Source organism: Labeo rohita, chromosome 1 (assembly GCF_022985175.1).
Source record: "Labeo rohita strain BAU-BD-2019 chromosome 1, IGBB_LRoh.1.0, whole genome shotgun sequence".
Classification (NCBI taxonomy): domain Eukaryota; kingdom Metazoa; phylum Chordata; class Actinopteri; order Cypriniformes; family Cyprinidae; genus Labeo; species Labeo rohita.
The window spans coordinates 36,779,956-36,802,828 of NC_066869.1; the positions used below are offsets into that span (position 1 = coordinate 36,779,956).

At 36.0% G+C, this 22,873-nt stretch overlaps 2 protein-coding genes and 1 non-coding gene across 3 annotated transcripts; 1 reads left to right on the forward strand and 2 right to left on the reverse strand.

Annotated features, from left to right (window-relative positions):
- Nucleotides 1–84: 84 nt before the first annotated feature.
- Nucleotides 85–15,820, reverse strand: ptpn9b (protein tyrosine phosphatase non-receptor type 9b). Its single transcript, XM_051113903.1, is given in 14 exon segments — nucleotides 85–2,438; nucleotides 3,227–3,269; nucleotides 3,272–3,436; nucleotides 4,387–4,537; nucleotides 5,405–5,483; nucleotides 5,591–5,660; nucleotides 6,016–6,112; nucleotides 6,209–7,068; nucleotides 7,181–7,291; nucleotides 10,996–11,101; nucleotides 11,191–11,315; nucleotides 12,704–12,793; nucleotides 12,891–13,034; nucleotides 15,739–15,820. Coding segments are annotated over 14 exon segments (2,298 nt in total). The 5' UTR covers nucleotides 15,772–15,820; the 3' UTR covers nucleotides 85–2,214.
- Nucleotides 15,821–16,084: 264 nt separating this feature from the next.
- Nucleotides 16,085–16,158, forward strand: trnai-aau (transfer RNA isoleucine (anticodon AAU)). Its single transcript has one exon. It is a non-coding gene; the product is annotated as a tRNA-Ile (tRNA).
- Nucleotides 16,159–17,820: 1,662 nt separating this feature from the next.
- Nucleotides 17,821–22,195, reverse strand: exosc9 (exosome component 9). The gene is made up of 12 exons (XM_051119108.1): nucleotides 22,054–22,195; nucleotides 21,836–21,930; nucleotides 21,571–21,690; nucleotides 21,361–21,463; nucleotides 20,819–20,956; nucleotides 20,624–20,706; nucleotides 19,781–19,913; nucleotides 19,513–19,601; nucleotides 19,147–19,293; nucleotides 18,824–18,942; nucleotides 18,419–18,482; nucleotides 17,821–18,309 (listed from the first exon to the last, which is right to left on the reverse strand). Exons 1-12 carry the CDS (start codon nucleotides 22,117–22,119, stop codon nucleotides 18,279–18,281), a joined length of 1,188 nt encoding a protein of 395 aa, XP_050975065.1. The 5' UTR covers nucleotides 22,120–22,195; the 3' UTR covers nucleotides 17,821–18,278.
- Nucleotides 22,196–22,873: the final 678 nt, after the last annotated feature.

A 22,873-nucleotide genomic window follows, 5' to 3' on the forward strand; every position in this document is an offset into this window, starting at 1 on the left:
TGTCGGGTAAAAAGGCCATTACTCAATCACAAGAACTCCGGGCACCAAAAGAAGAAACTGAAAATAAAAGTAAAAACACTCACATCGCATTCCCGACTGCTTTAATAAATCAGAGCCAAGTGTGTCTCTTGCACTTAACCTCATTCAAGCAGGAATCAGCTGTATAAAACAGTCAAGCACATTCTGCACACCTGCATCGGATAAGTCAGTCAACAAGTAAACATTAGATGAGTGGGACGTTCACACATTCAATACCATCTGTCATCATCATACAAGCATTGATATTCAAGGAGAAAGCATTCCAAAGTTCTCCCAAAGACGACGTGATTTTTATCTAATCATAACATTCAAGTTCATATCCTGTTTTTTTTTTCTTCTTTTTTTCTTTTTGGTTTTCTTACACGTAAAACCTCTGTTTTTTTGATTGGCAAATAGTTAAAAACTGTTAGTGGCAGCCGTGCTGAGTCTTGGCCCTTTAACAGTTCACAGAGTATGAAAAAAGTTCTGCTACAGGCATCTGGAAAAATAACAGATTTTATCTCCCAAAACACAATGATGAGTAACATAATTCCACACTGAACTGAATGGAACAACAACAGAAAAAAAAATAGAGAAAAGACTGATCAGTCTTTTGTTACATGGTTTGATTTCTTTAGCTTATCCGTTCAAAATAGTATGTGTGTTCATTTTTTCGTACCAACATTCAAATTTCAATACTGCTGAAGTTCTACAAAGGCATAAATAAAAACAGAATATAATACAGGATGCTGTATAAAATTCAAAATAAAATTTGTATACTTAGTTTTTTTTTTTTCTTTCACTTTCACTTTTTTTGTCTTTTTTGGAAATAATTACCATAGAGGCAAATGACGTTTTTTGAGAGCAGGAAAACACCAAGTATACCCCTGAGATTAAAATAAATTCCCTATATGCATGTGAGACCAGTTGTTCTACTTGCTGCCTGAAACTACACATTGCGCTACGGAAAACTTGAAGGCACAAACTGGGGCTTTTTCCACCCCAAGACACACATACACACAAACATACACACACCGCACAGCTGAAGACCCCAGTTCACTTGTAACAAATGACTCCAACACTTCACATCAGTACGGAACACTTCAGATAATGGCGGTAACAGAATCAGTGTCCGTGTAGGTCAGGATACTTCAACTTGGGGCCCGTAGTGGAAAACGAAACAAGTAGGAGGGAGGGAAAAAAAAAAAAAAAAAAAAAAAAAAAAAAAAACAGTCAAAAGTCAAAGTTCATACTTTAGAGGGAGCAAGGCAGTGATTGGAGGTTAAGGGCCAGAATTCAGAGAGAATCTTCACAGTTGAGACGCTCTGCGAATGATAGACGGCCTGCGTTAAGGCTGGATAATCGTGGATTTCGGTTAGATGAAAATCAAAACTGCAGGACCCAAACAAGATATACCATATATATATATATATAGCATAGTTGCGTTCCTCCTCTTTTCATATTGTTTTAACCCAACATATACTTATACATATATTCTTTATATATATATATATATTTATATATAGATACACATAATTCTGAAGAAAGTTAAGAGTATTATATTAAAACAAGGCTTTTCAAAGGTTGTTATGCACAATATATAAATGTATGTTACAAGATATACAAGGGTTTAAATCACAACGATCATTACGGATACATCCAAGCATTCGACACCATACCTTTGGCTTGAAGATTAGTTTAACGACGAACACAAATAATAGCAACTAAAACTGGAACCTGTTTAGACACAAAGAAGTTGCTATTTTAATGTGACGGAGGAAGAAAAAAAAATTCAAGTTTTGTTTGTACACTTTTAATAAAAAGTGTGCATTTAACCCCCAAGTTGAGTGATATTGAATTGACAACACTTGAGCATAAAAAAAAAAGAGCAGGTAATACGATAAACTAGATTTTTCAAGTTTGTCATTCCACATGTGCAAGTCAGTATTTATAAAAAAAACAAAAGAAAAAAAAAAAAAAAAATGCTACAACTCGTACATCAAGCCACATTCTCTGATCTCGTCTGGATCGGTGTAAAAAGAAGGGCTTGAAAAGTGGCAGGACAAAAGCATCCTCCGCTCCGCAACTTCCTTGGCGGTGGAGTCTACCTGTAGCCTCGAGAAGGGAAAAGACGGCTTTTTTTTTTTTCCTTCCGTGCCTTTTGCGCCCTCTCATGTGAGTTCTGTTTTTCCTGATTCACTCGCTGTCGGTTTCCAGCTCGGTGTCGGACCACTCTACGGGCTGCAGCAGGCCGCTCTGTTGGGCGTACTCGATCACTGCTTTGTAACAGAAGTAGTACTGGTCCCACGTTTGGATGCTGAAGGCACGCTGCGTCCGCATGCGACGCACCGTCTGCTTAATGTCCACTGTCCCGATGTCCTCCAGACGAGAAAGACAAATGTCTAAAGTACAAAACGTGCCTGAGAGTGAAGGAAAAAAAACAAAGAACATTTGTAAGGCATGCTGTGGTGTAGTTAAGAAATGAAATTTCACCTCCATGTCTTCCAAGAGGTTCATGTATTTCTTTCTTCAGTCGAAATTAAGGTTTTTTGAGGAAAACATTATTATTTTCTCCACGTAGTGGACTTCAATGGGAGCCAAATGGGTTGAAGGTCCAAACTGCAGTTTCACTGCAGCTTCAAAGGGCTCTACACAATCCCAGCTGAGGAATAAGGGTCTTATCTAGCGAAACGATCTGTCATTTTCTAAAAAAGGTAAAAATTATATACTTTTTAAACCACAAATGCTCGTCTTGCACAAGCTTGACTTCACGCATTAAGTAGTCACATTGGAAAGGTCACGTGTGACGTAGGTGGAAGTACTGACCCAGTGTTTACAAAGCGAACGTGCAAAGAAAGTCAAATGGCTTTTACAAAAAAAGGCAAATCAATGATGATTTTGAAGTTGGAGGAGAAAATGAGATGGACTTTTTTTGCACTATGCAGAGCTAGTGCAAGACAAGCATTTGTGGTTAAAAAGTATATAATTATTATTTTTTTTTTAAGAAAATGGCAAGTTGGACCTTCAACCTGTTAGCCTCCATTGAAGTCCACTATATGATGAAAAATCCTGGAATGTTTTCCTCAAAAACCTTGATTTCTTTTCGACTGAAGTAAGAAAGACAAACATCTTGGATGACATAGGGGTGAGTAAATTATCAGGAAATTTTCATTCTGGAGTGAACTAATCCGTTAAGGTATAAACTGACCTGTTCGGCCAATGCCTGCACTGCAGTGCACCACCACTGGGGGGGGCCTCCTGGGGGTCCCGTCCAATCAGGATACAGTGTTCGTAATGAGGACTCTTGTCTCTGTTTCACATGTGCCCGGAAATCCAGCATGGCTGACGCTGACTTCGGAACACCAAAATCTGGCCAGCTCATGTAGAGATAATGGGACACTTCCCTACATTCCCCTGTCTGGAAGAAAAGATTCAGGATTAACATATGCCCTTATTTACACAAGAAGTATGTGATGGAAGTGTGCTTTTCTTAACTAGAGTAAGCTGAAAAGTGGACCAGACTTTATGTAGATAGTCAAAATATCTGGCAAAATGTATGGAAGCCTGTTTCCAGCACTGAAAAAAAAAAATTAAAAAAGGCTATCGCGACTTAATGTGACAATTCTGACTATTTTTTCTAAGAATTGCATGATTCAAACTCACAAATGTGAGTTATAAAATCAGACTTGCGACAAACTCACAATAATGACTTCTTCTTAGAATTTCAAGTCTTGGGTGTTGGGTGTTGGCTAAGCTCCCTAGAAAAAGTCATTAATTATTAGTTACTAATTACATCTGCAACAGTGTAATTAGAGTATTGTACAAATTACTCTCTCCAAAAAATATTTAATTACTTATTACTAATTACTTTCTAAATCCTATTTCAAGCTTGACAAGGTAATAATACAAGGAAGGACATGAAATTGTTCTTTTAATTCTTTCAAATAAATGACAGATACATAATACTACATACATTTTTCTGGTCACACTCTAGATTACTTAATTAATTACTTAGTAACTAGTTACACCCAACACTGCTCCCAACTGCAATTCTGAGAAAAAACAAAACACAACACAATTGCAAGACAAACTCAAAATTCTGAGAAAAAAGTCAGAATTGTCAGTTTCACTTCTTGCTCCTTTATTTCTCAGAATAGCAAGCTTATTCCTCAGAATTCTGACTTTATAACTCCCAACTGCGAGTTCATATCTCCAAATTCTGAGAAAAAAGCCGAAAATACGGAAACAGGCTTTCATACAAAGTGAGAGCATGTCTATATTAAACTTATATGTCAGAGTCAGTGCTCATGAAAACAAAATAAAATAAAAGGGCAAGAAAAGATAAAAAAAAGAGACTGAGAGGCTGACCTGAGTGTTGAAAAGCTCCAGGTGTGATAGCTTAAAGTCCTGAAACATCTCAATATGGACATTTCTCACCAAAAAGTACCCATAATCTTCAGTGCGACCAGCCTCTAATGGCCAGTACTGTCCGCATTTCACTCGACCTCGCTCTACAACTCTGTGATAGACAGAAGATAAAGAATTATTATATTGATCTTCTTTGTCAGACATTAATCTTTATTTTAAATATAATTCTACTAAAAAAAATCTATAAATTCAATGCAATGATCCCAGACATTCTATTGAAATTACTATGAAAATCATTGGACTTCAATAACAAACACGAAGTCCCCACAGTTGTAATTACAACATAATTATTGTTCATTATGATGCAATTTGTAATTGGACATTATATGACATAAAATGATACACTTTTAGATTTCTTTTGATCTTATTTATAATGTGTTCAAATAATACAAAAAAAGTTTTTGACAGATTTGACAGATACCATTCACAGGATTAGGGTCAGCATGATTTTTGAATGTTTTTAAAAGAAATCTTTTTGGGCTCATCAAGGCTGCATTTATTTGATCAAAAATCCAGTTATTATTCCAGTGAATTTTCAGCATCTACTCCAGTCTTCAGTGTCACGTGATCCTTCAAAAAGCATTCTAATATGGCTTGGTTTCTTTAATATTGTATTATCAACTGTTGTTTTATCAATGTTGAACCCTGCATGAAGCTGCTTAATATTTTTGTGACAACCATGGTACTGCATGGTTTTCATGAATTTCTAGATTCTTTGATGAACAGTAAGAACTGCATTTATTTATATTAGAAATCTTTTGTAATAATGTAAAAAAAAAAAGGTCCCTTTTGAGCAATTTCATGCATCCTTGCAGAAAAAGCATCGCTCATTTAAAAACTTTAAAATGGTATTACTGTTAGTTGCAGCCCTGTATTATCCTGTCCAAAATCTTGTTAAAGCATCATTACAACATTCCTTAAAGGAAAACCGTGTAACATTTCACAGAAGGAAACTAACCTTGTAGTCATAACAATTATTAAAACCATTTGCTCCCACACCATTCGCCAAAAGTCTCCAAATGTTTTTGGCAAAGGCCCTGAAACAAGCCAAACATTTACATTTACACACATACACTGACATCCGTACTATGCATGTATGTGTACTTCACAACACAATGATTAGTTAAAAAACAAAGAGTCTCACCCTGAGTAGCGATGTAAGCATTACTCCTCTTGTAACCATCCATGAAACTTGCATTTATGTAGTCAGACGTCTAAAAGCAAATAATCAATTTGATGAAGAAAACCGTCAATGGCAGTCAACAAACAGTCAACCAAACAATAAAAAAAAAAAAGTTTTGACAAAAATGAAACAAAATGAAATAAATAATATTAGATGAGAAAATGGTAAAAAAATAAAAAATAATTTGAATTTAAGTACTAAAATTACTAAGCTTAAACTGAAATACAAATAAATTAAAGTTACATAGAATTATTTAAAATAATAATAATAAAAATGACAAAAGCACAGAAAATTAGTAGAAGTAAAAAAAATTAAAAATGGCTTATTCAAAATATTAAATGCACGGAAAATCACTAGGTTCATAAAGGAAAAAGGGCATCACTGACCTCGTCATCCTCACTGTTGAGCGGACAGAGTCGAACACGTGATTGGTCAAGGCAAAGGACATCACTGTAGCGATTCTTTATCTGGTTAGAGGCTTTCCTGTCAGAATAAGCATCATGTTTATGTTAGCAAACACTCCTTTGTCTGTAAATATATCATCTTTACAGCTACTCCTTGAAAGCAAATGTCACTTACTTCGAGTAGTCAAAGGTTCCAGCAGGAGGCTCTTTGCGGATCTCCTCATACTCCTGATAAATGCCCTTCTTCTTTTTACGTTTCACGTGCTGCACCAGATCCTGAAGGCTCATTCCACCTGGCTCTGCCACATGCACTGACAAAGCAGCTGTTTCCGTTGTCGTTCCCGGTAACCAGCTCATATCCGGGGCAGCGCTGTGATGAAGAGGCGGCGGCCTTGATTTCAACGGGAGGGGTGGAACACCATCTCCTCCCTCCACTTCCTCTTCCAGAAACTCCATATCCTGTTGGCTGTCCTCAGCGCCATTGCCATCCTGCCTACTGTCATCCAAACAAGCACCTTCCATACCCATAGTCCCACCAACTCCTGGTACTATGGCACCAGCAGTGTGTTTTTGATGCAGGGGTGTGTCTGGGGGCGTGTCTGACTGCGGTGGTGGCTGACGGCCACGGCCGTTGACGACATTGGCGTTGGACCCCAAGATTCCCCCTGAACCTGGCAGTACAGAGCCGTTCCAATGTGCGTGTCCCGCTGTCCTGTGGTTCTGCAGGTTGGCATTGCCGTCATCCAGTTTGGGGCAGTTTGAGTTCAGTCCGTCACCCAGGAGGGTGGCCCCTGAAGTATTGGCAGTTAAGGGGTCTGTTGAAGTGTTCTGGCCATGCTCCATGGAGTAGGAGCGGAGCAGACTGCCCAAGCAGTCCGCAGTGACGTAGGGAGAGTTATTGGGGTGGTTGGGACTGGAGTTGACGCAGGACTGGATCCAGGCAATGTGGCTATACTGTGACGAGCCACCCAAATGTTCTGGAAGAGAGCTGACCGGTATGTGATTGACCAGTTCATGGGCTTTTACAGTGCACACCTGAATACAAACATGCAATCACATTCAAAGCATTGTACACTTAAAAATAATAAATGTAGCATTTTCCACTTTAAAAAGATTAATGTTCGCATATACAAAGTTCTAGACATACCCTCTCTCTTAGTTTCTCTCTCACAAACAGACGAAGTACCGCAAACGGTGCTCTGAACCACAGCGGAGACGATACAATAAAGACACATTTCAGACGAGCAGGGAAAGCCCCCTAAAAATCACAAAAAAGACAGTAAGCACAACAAACAAAGGACTGTGCCAATCCCATTCACAGACCCACCCATTAAACAAACCCTCTGAAAAATCAAAAACATACAAAACCATTTGTAAGTTTGGGGTTGGTAAGATTTTTAATAGTTTTTGAAAGCTCTTATGCTCACATACGTCCCATTTATTTGATCAAAAATGCTGTCAAATCTAATAATATTCTAATAATATTGTAAAATATTATTAAATTGTAATATGTTCATCCGCTGCAACGCCACTCACTTGCGTACACAAGTATGACAGTGGAAGCTAGAGATTACAGTTTATAAAGTTTTAAATACGGACATTTTTCTTACACAGATGCATCAATTCACTTCAGGAGGCCTTTAAAAAAACCCCAGAGCCATGTGGAGTACTTTTTATGATGGATGGATGAACTTTATCGGACTTCAAAATCTCAACACCCATTCACCCCCATTATAAAGCTTTGAAGAGCCAGAACTTTTTTAATATAACTCCAATTGTATTTGTCTGAAATAGGGCTGGGCGATATGGCAAAAAAAAGTTTGACCGATTCTTGATTTTTTACGATTTTTAACTGGTCAACTTGAAAATGCAACTACAGCATGATTCAAGTAACTTTTTCTTTATTAACTCTCTAGTTAAAAAAAAATTATTTTCCAAGTGCACCACACATGAAGTTGTCAACATGATTTAAATGTTAAACAAATCACTTGTTTGCAGAAAAGATGCATGAACTACAACTACACCATGTACATACTTGTCTTACACATATTGTATATTAAGAAACAATATGAGGAAAACCCTCTTAAAAGTCAAGGTAATTCAAATTCAAAATGACTGAAGGAATAACACCAGTAGACTATTATTAGCTATAAATGTTCTGTAAAAACAATGAACGGCAGGATTTGAGCCTGTCTCCATGATGCAAACATGAAATATCAGACATACAGTAGTAGTTCTTCACAGGTTTTTTATTTGCACAATCATATTTTGCATTTTTATCGTTTTTTTTCTATGTAAACCTGGACCCGTTTGACTGCTGCACTCGCATCTCCTGCAGCATCTCATGCATGAAACGGCATTCTAAAAATGCAGTGCTCAAGTTCAAAGAAGTTTACTCCCATCTTCTTGCATGTTTTTCCTATTCCACTGCCCACGACACATCTTTGTCAACACCAAAGCACATTCTGTGTGAATGGCACCTGGCGTTATGAGCGTGTCACACGTGAGCGGTTAATCAAGTGCACTGACATGTGGTTTGATCGTTCTTTTCTCTGTACAATTTTCAGTGGCATATTGTCAAAGTGTCGAATTCTAACCTTTGGTAATATTTCTATTCAAAATCGTGATTCCTCGATTTCTAAAAAATTAAATCATGGCAAAACAGTACATTTAAATTAATCAATAAAATCAGAAAAAAAAAAACAGCAAGCGCTAGTCTGAATGAAGCCTAGAATGGCTTGAGGATGTGTAAATCATGGGGTAATTTTCATTTTTGGGTGAACTATCCCTTTAATAGCAGGTTCATCTTTCTTTTTCTGCTCTAAAAATTTCCATTGTTCCAAAAACAACACTAGATTCTGGGGATTTGCTCCCATTCAGACCCGAAAGCATCAGTGAGGTCAGGAAGTGAAGATGAGTGATGGGTTCTGGCTCACAGTCTGCGGTACAATTCATCCCAAAGGTGTTCAGTGGGGTTCAGGTCTGGGCTTTATGCAAGCCAGACAAGTTCTTTCACACGAAACTCAGTAAATACTCTCTCTGGATCATGCTTTGTGCACAGGGGCATTGTAATGCCTGAACAAAAAGTGTGCGTCTCTTTCTACTAAAAATGTTTGTCTAAGGAGGATTGTGGCTATGCGCTTGATTTTATGCACCTGTTATGGGTGAAGATAAAAATAGCAAAATCTGTTAATTAAAAGGATATGCACGCATACTTTTCCTCAATTCTGGACAAAACGAAGAGACCTGGTGCATTACATGCACTCTCAGAATTATCCATGTAAGGTCAACGGTCTCACTAGATAGCAGAACTCATCGACTTGTTCAACATTTTCAAGAAATTTTAAGAACTAGTCATTACTTTCTTTGCTCCACTACTGCCATTTTTTCAATCAGAGGATTTTTTTAATCAAACATAATTTTTTCAACTTCATCCATTGCACTACGGTTCAAAAGTTTGGGGTCAATGCATTTTTATTTTGGCTTTAAAAGAAATTAACATTTTTGTTCAGCCAGGGCACATTAAATTAATCAAAAGAGAAAGGAAAGACCTTTACACTATTACAAAAGATGTTTGTGTCAAGTAAGTGCTGTTGCTTTCTATTAGTCTAAGAATCCCGAAAAACAATTGTATCAGTTTCCACAAAAATATAAAGTAGCATAACTGTTGTCAATATTAATAATAATAACCTTGAGCACCAAATCAGCATTTTAGAACGATTTCTGAGGATCATGTGACACTGAAAACTGGAATGAAGGTTGCAGAAAAAAAGTACATTCATGTAAAATATACAATAAAATATCTTAGCAAACCCAAACTTCAACGGTAGAGTATATGAACAAAAGTAACATCATGATAATCAGCAAAAAAAAAAAAAAAAAATCAAATATATAAACTTTTGCTACTGAACTCAGAGACTATTAATAACACCTTAACACTTTTGACAACTACTTTCTATTTAATTTTATTTAAAAATAATTCCTGTGTTCAAAGCTAAATTTTCAGCATCATTACTCCAGTCTTCAGTGTCACATGATCCTTCAGAAATCATTCAAAGATCCTTCAGCTAATTTTCAAGAAACCTTTATTATTATTATTATTATTATCAATATTTAAAACAGTTGAGTACATTTTTTACATGATTATTTGATGAATAGAAAGCTTTTGTAATATCACTACTCACCATTACAACACTACACAAACAAGCTTGGAGTCAGTATTTTATTTATTTTATTATATTAAAATACTTTTATTTAGCAAAGATGCTGTAAATTGATCACAAGTGATGATAAAGACATTTATAATCTTATAGAAGATTTCTGTTTCAAATAAATGCTGTTCTTTCAAACTTTCTATTCATCAAAGAATCTTGAAAACATCAAACATAATAATAATAATAATAATAATAATAATAATAATAAATGATTTTGGAAAGCAAATCAGAATATTAGAATAATTTTCTAAAGAATCATGTGACTGGAATAATGATGCTAAAAACGTAGCTTTGAAATCACAGGAATAATTTCTATTTTAAAATATATTCTAATAGAAAACAGTTATTTTAAATAGTAAAAATAATTTTAAAAGATTACTGTTTTGCTGTACTTTGGATCAAATAAATGCAGGCTTGGTGAACAGAAGAGACTTCTTTAAAAAAAAAAATTAAAAGTCTTACTGTCCAAAAACCTTTGACTGGTAGTGTATATTTTAGACAAATATAAAGTGAATAAAAATCATAGCATGTGTACAATTCTGACTTATGTTATTCAATATATCAGCCAACCCTACTTGTATGTGACTGAATATTACTAAAGCTCCAGTTCTCCACAAATTACAAGTATGAAAGATGAAAAGCTTCCTATATATCAAAAGAGCAAATCCAAACCCCACTGAGTGCTGTTAATGCCATATGAACGCACTGTAAAACAGACAGATGGTCTTGACAGCATAAAAACACTTACTTTAAGCAGATTCAAAATCTTGACGCAAAGCTCATAGTCAAAGTTGGCATATGTGGAATTAGTCATATCATAGATGAAAATGAGCCCGTCTCTCTGCGTCTGAACGCTGAGGGGAGAGAAAGATGATTTAGATGAAAATGCAAAGCTGTTAACCTTATTAAATTTGATCAGATTTATGGATGTGGTCTATTTTACCTCTCAATGGCCTTGTCCAGCTGATATATAATGGCCTGAAGAACAGCCTTATGGGTAGTGAGGTCTGGCCGATGGAGACGTGCTGTAAAAAGTGCCAAAGCCGCACCTTTCGCGTCACGGCCGGGCTACACACACAGAAGCCAAATTAATGCATACACAGCTTGTAAAAACATGCACAGCTAATACACAGACACACAAGTACAAGCAAAAACAGTCAATTCAACAACCAGTTTAAACCAGTCAGATGTAATAGAAAAGCTGCATTATTCTTTATATTAGTGCTCTGAAAACTAAGATGTGATGAATAGATCAGAACTGCCTACACAAACACTTGAGCGAACTCTGTATACAGCGTGGCCGTGGATGAAAAATGACTGAAACAAACAGTAAGGTCCAGACTAAACAAAGATCATGGAACTGCTCTGCGTGTGATGTGTGAGATCAGAGATTAAATTTCCTTCGCCATCACTAGCAATGATGGTGGCCTTTATTTTCTGCTTTATTTACAGGAACTGTACATATGAATGATTTCGCTGATGCACTGGTTTTGGTTTGCATAATCTGAAAGTGATTAAAAATTCTTGCGTCCAAATTCTTGTAGCTGCCTTTTGCCCAAATTTGGGTTACTTGCTGAAGGTTTCTAGTGTCACAGATGCTTTTGATTATTAAAATTTAATGAAACCATTAAAATAGAATCCAGACAATTAATGACAAACACTGAATTTGGTCAAAATAAAACTGAATTTGAAGGAAAAAACATTTCATAGGAACTTAAAAATGTAATTTTTGTTAAACTTTTAATAAATTGCTGTTTAACTGTGCAGGTTTTTTGATTTCAATTGATTAGACTTGTTTTGATTAATATTTTTTAATTTAACCATTATAACAGAGTCTAGAAAAATTAAAACAATTTAGGAAAGGGCCTAATGTACTGCTCAAGAGACATTTCTTACTATTATCAAAGTTGAAAACATCTGTGTTGCTTAATATCTTGTGGAAACTGAATACATTTTTAGGATCTTTGATGAATATAAAATTCAAATGAACATTATTTATGTGAAATAGAAATCTTTTGCAACACTGTTGCACATTGTTGCACATAGTTGCGGTCACTTTTGATTAATTCAATACGTCCCTGTGAATTTTTCTTCCCACAAATTCCCAAAATGATCCCAAACTTTTGAATGGTAGTGTTCCAACAGCATTTTTACACAGTGAGCCAATTCAAAAGTGAGATTCTATGTTAAAAAACACAATGAACATTGATTAAAAAGCTCAACACGCTTGTGTAAATATAAGTGAGCACTATCTGACAAATAGTTTGTAATATCTGACTGTGAAAACCAGTCTGTCCATTCACACATTCTACAGATCATGCAGATCATCTCCAATCTGTACAACTAAAATGTTCCTGTAGCAGAGAAGCAACGGCAAACTGGTAACTGCGTCCAAAAAGCTGACCTGGACATCAGTAATGTTCACACACATTATGTTCATCTGAAACTGTACTCACCAGAACTGTGAATTTCCCACTGAGTAACTCGCTTCTTAAAGGCTCCTCATTTGGGTTAATATTGTAGATGCCTTCCTTTATTCTGGTGTTCTGTAGACACACACAAGCATTAAAATGTAAATAGACTCTCCCATACAGTATACTGAATTTTATTATCTTTCAAACTTTCCACATTAGGATACTGTACCTTGTAAGCTTGAAAGAGGTCTATGGCTCTGGAGACATCAAACTTTCTTGCCATGAGGAACTTAACCGCTGTCATCTGACTGACGAGATCTGCATTCTGAGACTGTTCCCGACACCTCAGCTCAGCCAGAAACTCCTCCACCGCCTGGCGCGCACACACAAACATAAATTTCATCAGGAGGTTTACTGTATCCAACACCGAAAAAGCACGTTTAATGGCAGTTACACATCCCACTTTCAACATCCATTTTTTTATTTTTGTATATTTATTGTAATGCATGTTGTACTTTATAGTGATTGGGTCTGGCTGCTGTCACTAGTGATAAACCAACGCATCAACTTCACCGATAAATCACTTGATATTTGGCATTTTGAGATCATCGGCATTGCCAGTAAACATGCAAAGTTTGGCTGATCAGCATGACACCATTTGGCTGCAAATGACATCCTTTACTATTGACAGGTGTTCATAAGTCAAGTTTATTCTGGCAAAGCACATGGAAATGAATGTAAACGCTGAACGGATTGCTTTCTTCAGGTATTATAATAGAAATGTTAGCTCTCCCTTGTGTAAAACCAAAAATCAATCAATAACCTTGTCAATAAATAATCTGCTTTTAGTTTAAGCGAATTTTGAGAGGATCTTACACTACCAGTCAAAAGTTTTTGAACAGTAAGTTTTGTAATTTTTTTTTTTTTTTTTTTTTTTTAAGTTGTCTCTTCTGCTCAAGCCTGCATTTATTTGATCCAAAGTACAGCAAAAACAATACAATTTTGAAATATTTTTATTATTTAAAATAACTGTTTTCTATTTGAAAAATAAATTAAAAGGTTATTCCTATGGTCAAAGCTAAATTTTCAGCATCATTACTCCAGTCTTCAGTGTCACATGATCCTTCAGAAATCATTCTAATATACTGATTTGCTGTTCAAAAAACATTTATTATAATTATAATAATTAAGTTATACTTTGTTGCTATACTTTGAAGCAAATAAATGCAGGCTTGGTGAGCAGAAGAGACTGCTTTTTAAAACATTCAAAATCTCACTATTTAAAAACTTGACTGGTAGTGTATCATCACATTATTTTGCTCAAAAAAATTTTTTAAATTAAACAACTACATTTCATCATTCTCACTCTCACATAAGTACGAATCTAGAGAACGTAAACTAGCATGATGTGCTCAGATTTAGTTGCAGCAAACAGCATAAACGACTGTGTAAAATAACACCGACTGGCTGTATCACATTATTATTTGAGCAGAATCTCTCAATAGAGATCGCTCCAACTTACATGTTTGCCAGTGTTTTCAGCTCATCAGTGCTTTTTCTGTAATGTAGAGAGAGAATGTGCACATGGTTGCCAGGTTGGGTAGATTAAGTAAATCACTGGACAGAAAATGTATCGATTAAGAGAAAAGCTTGTTTCAGGATAAATAACGAGTAGGTGAATAGTGCAGGGAATTACGCTTAATAAACAGAGGGAAATGTAATCATTTTAGCGTGTTAGTTGCACAAAAATTTGGGGTCAGTAAGATTTTTTTGAAGAAATTAATACTTCTACTAAACATGGATACAATAAATTGATCAACAGTGAAAATGAATGAAAATCAATATATGAAAATCAGTATATTAGAATGATTTCTAAAGTTTCATGTGACACTGAAGACTAGGGTAATGAAAATTCAGCTTTGCCATCAGAGGAATAAACTTCACTTTAAAATATATTAAAACAGAAAACAGTCATTTTAAATATGAATATTTCACATTACTGTTTTACTGCATTTGTCATCATACAAATGCAGCCCTGTGAGCATATAACTTAAAACTTGTTTATAAGCTTCTATAAATCCTAAAGGCAGTGCTTACATTTACATCTCGGTTGTAATAATCAAAATCTTCTTGACTTTGTCGAATATATGCTATGACATTACACTGCAATCCCCCTATATTTCCAGCCAATGAGCCCCTACATCGGTTGACAACCAGCTAATGCACTAACAATGTACCAGTCGAGCTACAGCCCATATGCCTGATTTTCCAAAGGGTTTCCAAATACAAAACCGAACCATTTTTGCAGTATCCTACCATGACAACACTTAATCAAATGCATGTGTACAAGCAGGATGATCTAACAGCTGTAAAGAGAGACGGATCGTGCTGACAGACGTTATGCTACACTCATATTACACTGTTTCCTCAACGAGTCAGAACAAATGGCACCTCCAGTACTAGATATGAGTGTTCTCACGGTGAGACAGAAAGAACTGAGAGCTGTCTCACATTTTCCAGCAGTGGAGCACATCAGACACCCGGCTCGCTGTGTTAACAAACAGCGACATGGAGATTTATATATCCCCACACGTGACAGAGCAGCGATGCAAATTTGTTACAACAGCTTTTATTAAATGAAATCATGCCGCAATAACATTAACGTGAACAGTCTAGACAGACCGCGAGTCACATTCACGTTGTATGTCAACCTAATGTTACTTAATGCTAGACAGTTGGTGTTTAATTCAAAACACGTAAGAGTCATTTTACAATACTGTCTATCAGTTTCCTAAAATTCTACAATCATACCGGTCATTAAAGATTTATTAAACCGTTATAAATGTGTATCATCCTACACAGCGTCGCTAGCTCGCTAACGCGGCTAGCATTTACCTCAGCTACCTCAAAAACAGCCACAGGCCCGCGATTCCCATTAACATCCTTGTTAATAAAAATTATTAACTGTATTATATGTCGTATCATCTTAATACATGCTACAAAGGAGCTGGTAGCGGCTCAACACGAAACGCCAAGGAATCTACGAAAGGCTTAGTGGAAATATTTAGGTATCTTACCACCTCCTCTTGAGTTGTCAGGGCTTCCGCCATCTTGAAGCCTGAGCAGCAACGTCTACGGGCGCGCCCTCTCTACTTTCGGGAACGCGCCGCTGATGCCTGTCAAGCGGCGTCAGAGCGGCGTGCATCAGGACTGCGCGCATGCGCAGTATTGTGGTTAAATTCATGCTTGGAAGTTAGCGCAGAAGTTATTTATGCATTTTAGTAAGTAGGCACAAAGAGAATAGACTGGGGCGTATAGTTTTCAAGATAGATGTTCGAAATCTGTGGCAATCTATTTATATGACCATTATCAGTTGGACTAAGTTAAGTTTGTGAGCTCATTGGCCCACTGCGTGCTCAAGTTGGCCGGTTAGCTCAGTTGGTTAGAGCGTGGTGCTAATAACGCCAAGGTCGCGGGTTCGATCCCCGTACTGGCCATATATATTTATGAATTTACAAACAAGTAGTTACTTATGATTTCACATGCGACATGTCGTACTGATCTTATGTCTAGACGTGCTATTTTATTTAACAACATGACTAGCAGCTTTAATCACTTCCCATTCACACCCGTTTAAAGGTATAGTTCACCCACAATGAAAATTTTGTCTTCATTTACTCACCCTCATGTCTTTCCAAACATAGTATCAGTTTCTTTCTTACAGTGCCTTGCGAAAGTATTCATACTCCTGCATTTTTTTACAAGTTGCTGCCTTACGTTAAACTGCTTTAAATCACTTTTTCCACATCAGTCTACACTCCATACACCATAATGGCAAAGCAAAAAAAAAAAAAAATAAAATAAAAAAAAAAAAAAAAAAAAGAACACGTTTTTACATCTTTGCAACTTCCAAAAAAAGGAAAAAACTTCAATTATTCCATTGCATAAGTATTCATACCCTTTTCTGGGACAGCTGAAATTTAGCTCAGAAGCACTCATATCGCTTGTAGATGTTACTACACTTTGAGTTGAGTTAACCTGTGACAAATTCAGTTGAATGAGTATGATTAGGTAAGGCACACGTCTTAATAAAAGGTCTAACAGCTGAAAATGCATATCAGTGCAAAAAACAAAACAAAAAAAAACTGACCATACAGCTCAGAAAAAGAAACAGATCTGAGAAAATTCTGCTGCATTGAAGATCCATAGAAGCATGTAGTCTCTGTTACCATTAATGGCAGAAGTGTGTAACAACCACAACTCTTGGCCAAATTGAGCAATTGATGGAGGAGAGTTTTGGTTATACTGGTGACCAAGATCCTGATGGTCACTCTAGTGGAGCCTCATGATCATATGTGAAGATGGGAGAAACTTACAGAAGGACAAACATCACTGCAACACTACACCAATCTGGGATTTATGGCAGTGTGGCAAGACTCGATCCTCTCCTCAATGAAGACACATGAAAACACACTTGGAATGTGCAAAAAAGCACCTGAAGGACCCTCAGACTGACAAACAATGTTTTCTGGTCTGATGAACCTCAATTCCAGGCATCATGTATGGAGGAAACCAGGCAGTGCTCATCACCTGCAGAGTACCATCCCAAAAGTACAGTGTACTGGTAGCAGCCTCATGCTGTGGGGCTGTTTTTGAGCAGCAGGGACTAAAGGACTCAACAGAGTAAAATGAAAGCTCAACACAGCAAAATATAGAGATAGACTTAATGAAAACCCAGTGCAGATCATTCAGAACCTCAGAATGGGCAGAAGGTTCACCTTCCAACAGGACAATGACGCTAAGCACACAGCAAGAGTGGCTTATAGACAACTCTGTGAATGTCCTTGAGCAGTCCATCCAGAGTCTGGGCTTGAACCCAATCAAACATTTCTGGAGAAACCTGAAAATGTGCATCTGCTGCCATCCAAGTTGACAGAGCTTGAGAGGTGAAGAGGTTAGGAGAAGAATGGCAAATAATTGCCAAATGCTGATGTAGTTTGATACCCAAAATACTTGAGGCTGTAAAGGTGCTTCAGCTAAGTACCGAGTTAAGGGTATGAATACTTATGCAATGTACTTATTTCAGTTTTTTTTTTTTTTTTTTCATTTGTTTGAAGCTGTGACAATTCTGTTTTTGGCTTTGTCATTATGGTGTATGGAGTGTAGATTGACATGGAAAAAAGTAATTTAAAGCAGTTTAACAAGGCAGTGAAAAAACAAAACATAAAAATATAAAAAATACTTTTGCAATTGTATGTTAAACAAAATATGATATTTTGAAGAATTTTAAAGAACAAAAAAGTTGTTGCTCCCCACTGACTTCCATAGTAGGGAAAGAAATACTATGGAACTCCATGGAGACCATCAATTGTTTGATTACCAGCCTTCTTCAAAACATCTTTTATGTTCAACAAAGAAAGAAACTCATATAGGTTTTCATTTTTCATTTTCATTTTCAAAATTTTCATTTTAGGGTGAACTATTCTTTAGCAATAAAAAAAAAATGTTCCACATTTTTTTTTATTTTATTTGTATTATAATACAAAAAAGAACATATAGTCTCCAACGGTATGGGAATCTGATATACGATCCTCATTTTTCTTTGCAGTGCCGAAGTTCATTTGCGTTTAGAAGTCTTCTTGGATTTCCTTAAAAAAGAATTATATCTGGTTATATCCCAGTGTGTAAGCTGCAATATGTGGGTATGTTGTACATTTATAAGTGAGGTAAAAGACCAGATTTAATGACATTACTCACTGGACTTCTTCATTAAGAATGACAACTTCCTCCTCTTCACTGTCTGAGATCACCATTACTTCATCTGTACATACACAAACACACACACAGACATTTGGGTTTTGTGTTTTATGAGGACTCTCCATAGACATGTTTTTTTATACTGTACAAACCTTATATTCTATAACCCAACCCTAAACCTACCCTTACTCTTACAGAAAACTATGTTTTCCTCATGGGGACAAAAAAATTGTTCCCCATAACATCAAAAAATTAATCTTTACTATTTTTGTGATGACATTTAGCCCCTACAACATTCAAAATATCTGGACAATAAACACAAACACACTCCTTTTCTTCAGAAAAGATATATAAAGCATGTTTACAATTACTTTATAGCACAAAAACACCAGACTCTCACATTACCTGTTTTTGTGTCCTCTGTCTGAGGTTCATCTTCTTCTTCCTCATCGAGTCCCCACGAGTTCACGATGCCTTCACCTACCTGTGCAGTTCCCATGCCAACAAGAACAGGAGAGGGAACACTGACTCTGGGGTCAAGGAGTAATGTTCGGGTAAAATAATTTACATGGCACAGACAATATTCCCTTTACATTTCATGCATCCTCTGGCACATCATATAATTACTCTTCTTTTTCTGGATTTCTAAACAGTATATTAAAACATTCTCAACTGAAATGAGCTGTTCAAAAACTCTCTTTAAATATGCTGTATGGGCCAATAGATACACTTCTGTGGTAGTTTCTGTTCTGTTCACAATGTCTTTGGCAGTCTCTTCGACATCTGTCATCTCCACCGGTGCTTCGTCTCTCTTAAGGGTTGTGATTCGCTCTTTAGGCATGGATTCAGCAAAGCCAAACTTTCCACCCTCCTTTCTAAAGAGAAAAAATAACAAAACGGTAAATTAATTTCATATAAATCTATTATATAAACATAAATTATTCCATTATTTATTATTTGTTGTAATAAGACAGAAAGAGTGATAAAAAACATTATTTTTTAAGATCAGATTTAAGATCAAATTGTAACATCTAAATTTAAATAATAAAACTCACTACACACTTAAAATCATTTTAAACTGCAAACACACATACCTGATTTTTCTGTCATTCTCTAAGGCTTTGTTGATAAGCTCTGTGATTTCAGAAACTTTTACGCTTGCTATTTTGCTGCATCTTAAAACCTGCATGAAAACAAAATGTTGTAAGATTGTACTACCCTGCATAAACATGCAAAGTACTGATTAAAAGTGAAACGCTGTCAAGATTAAAAGCCCATCTCACAGTTATGTGATAAATCAATGAAATAAACTAAAAACAAGTAAAATAAGACTAGAAATATATAACTAACATACACTCTTACCTGGTCTTTGAGAAGCATGATCCCTCCACTAGACTGAATAGAGCAGATCTCTCTATGTTTGTTCATGGCTATCACCAATAATCCATCCTTAACTCGCTCTTCTCGTTCACAAGGGTCCACAAGCAAATAAGAGCTTAAGAAGGAATAACAAGTAAACAACGAATGTAGAAAAAAATAATAATTTCTTATGTCAACTGAAAACAACAGCATGAACAGAAGAAAAAGGCAAGACAAGTTCAAAATGCAACTCAATACAGCAGCTCTATTAAAAAATAGTGTCTTTATTTAGCTCCAGTTAGTCCGATGTTGATCCAGATTAGTTCAATAACTGTGTAAAAGTTCATCAATTATCCACCTTTTTCCTCCCGTAAGAGTAGGCGTGGCCATTGTAAATTTTGTGGGTGTGGCTTCTGGTATGCATCAAGCTGTTTTTAGCAGCTGTACAAAACTGCACATTTCACAGCTTGATATCGCAAATAGGTGTCTTACCATATTATTTTAATGTATTATCTTGATTATGAACACACTGGTTTATAGAGCAAACAATTTTACCATTTACTGCGCGTTGTTATTCTTCTCGTTATTACCCTATTTCGGCTAATGAACCAGAAGTCTCACCCATAGGCTTACTTCTGCATTAAGGAAAATGGTGGATAATACCAGTTCAATTTAGCAATAAGGACCTCAACTGAAAAGTGTGTTGTTATTCAGCTTGAGTCAGTTTAACATTGATTCCATTTAGTTCAATTACCGTGTCAACAAATTCCAGTGCAGTTTATCTAATTGTCTGCAGAAAAAAATCAGTAAAACTTGTCGTTGTAAGGTTTTGATTTTGTTTCTTACCCCTGCAGGAAGAACGCAAAGCTGACACATATAGGCATGTGATATATGCTCAGTGGAATAGGATCTCTCTCCTCTGGACTGAACTGTTTAAAATACAAAAATCAAAGCATAAACAAGAAATGCCAAATAAAAACCACCTGCCAAACATACATTTAAACAGCCTAGACCACTTTATTGCAGTTTCAGGACACTCACCACAGTGACATCTCGTCCCTGAATAGCAACATCCGGCCGCCTAAAATGTGAGAGTGCAGAAATGGCAGCAATACTGGCTGCATCCATCAAGTTTCCATCATGATTTAACACATGGACATCAACCCGTATTTGCCAAACCTGTAAATAATAGAGGTAAGGCGAGTAATGATGCTGAAATGTAACTTTGATCACAGGAATAAATTACACTTTAAAATATATTTACAACAGTAAAAACAATTCAAAATTGTACTGTTTTCACTGTATTTTGCATTAAAATGCAGGTATGGTGAACAGAAGAGAATTCTTCTATTCAAAAACTTTTGACTGGTAGTGTATATTTTCAGGACTCTTTGATGAATACAAAGTTCTATTTTTATTTTATATGGTTGTTTTGGTAACAATGTAAGTCTTTACTGTTATTTTTGATCAATTTAATGCATCCTCACTTGATAAAATTATTGTTATTAATGTCATTTAAAAAAAAGGAACTGATCCAAACTTTCCACCAGTAGTGTATATCACATGACAGGTATGCACTTCACCTTTTCTCCTGAAACTACACAGAGAGACTCTGTGTCTATGCATTTAGAATTCCTCAGACACCTCTCAAGCTGTCTGTTTAAGGTCACCAACAACTCTGACTGCCTATGGAATACACACAGAAACACAATGAGAAAAACACAGACATTAGGATATAAGATAACACAGACACTGAGAATAATTTGCAAGACTGTGTGTAAATAAGTCCGAACCTGTTTGGCTCAAAGGCTGGTGACGCCATGGGAGACAGTTCCAAATTAAAAAACATGATGCCTTCTGTGGGACGTGAGTCTTTTGGAGGGACCAGCTCACACGATACCTGACACAATACCCTGAAAAGAAAAACAGGTGTTTAAAATTTGATTATTTTCTTCTAGACAGCATGTAAGCGATTATTTGCTATGACTTTGAATCAATGGTGTAGGGAAGCACGTCGTTTGTAAGCACTGTAAATGTTAAAGCAACTGTGACTGATACCTTGTTTTCCCAAGTTCCACGATGCAGCATCCATAATCAGTTCCAAAACTGATTTTAATGTTTCGGTAATCGTATGTCTGTCTTCCATCTAAGCGCTATAGAATACATAAATATGGTTCAGGTAGTGAGATAGAGATGTGGTTTGTAGAAAGACAATAATCAAAACTTTTATTACTAGCGATATCACGTCTAAAATATATTCACAATGTGTAACTTACTTTTTTCTCTTCTATAGCTTTAAGAAGAAAACGCCTCTCGCAGTTTGACAGCGGAGTATCCCTCATTTTGACAGCCTGAATATACGAAATAAACAACTCGATCTATCACTGCATCCTCACACACGCTTCATTCAGCGTAGAACCTGCGCATAGTTATGACGTAAACGTAACAGTGGCACACGGTATATGCGTAAGCACTGAAACAGAGTGGCGAATGCTGGCTGAGTTTTAGATTTGATAAAACAGCAGCAGCTCCATTTGTTTGAAATCGTACACTACCAGTCAAAAGTTTTTGGACAGTAAGATTTTTTATGTTTTTTAAAAAAGTCTCTTTTGCTCACCAAGGCTGCATTTTTTGATCCAAAATACAGCAAAAGCAGTAATATGGTGAAATAATTTTACTATTTAAAATATCTGCTTCCTATTGGAATGTATTTTAAAATGTAATTTATTCCTGTGATCAAAGCTATATTTTCAGCAACATTACACCAGTGTTCAGTGTCACATGATCCATCAGAAATCATTCTAATATGCTGATTTGCTGATCAAGAGACATTTTATATTATTTGCAATATTTAAAACAGTTGAGTATAGTTTTTCAGGATGTTCTGATGAATAGAAAGATCTAAAGATTATTTTGTTCTTTTGTAAGATTATACACTATACCATTCAAAAGCTTGGAGTCAGTATTTTTTTTTAATTTGTCAAAAGTGATGATAATGACATTTATAATGTTACAAAAGATTTCTATTTCAGATAAATGCTGTTCTTCTGAGCTTTCTATTCATCAAAGAAACCTGAAAAAAATTCTACTCAGCTG

What these genes read in the sequence shown, in the direction of transcription:
- exosc9 (XM_051119108.1), bottom strand. Translation starts at nt 22,119, where the DNA reads ATGAGGGATACTCCGCTGTCAAACTGCGAGAGGCGTTTTCTTCTTAAA. An exon ending in CCAGCCTTTGAGCCAAACAG is followed by an intron (nt 21,464 to 21,570) that starts GTTCGGACTTAT and finishes TGTATTCCATAG; the next exon opens with GCAGTCAGAGTTGTTGGTGA. An exon ending in ATTCTTAATGAAGAAGTCCA is followed by an intron (nt 18,310 to 18,418) that starts GTGAGTAATGTC and finishes TTCTTTTTTAAG; the next exon opens with GAAATCCAAGAAGACTTCTA.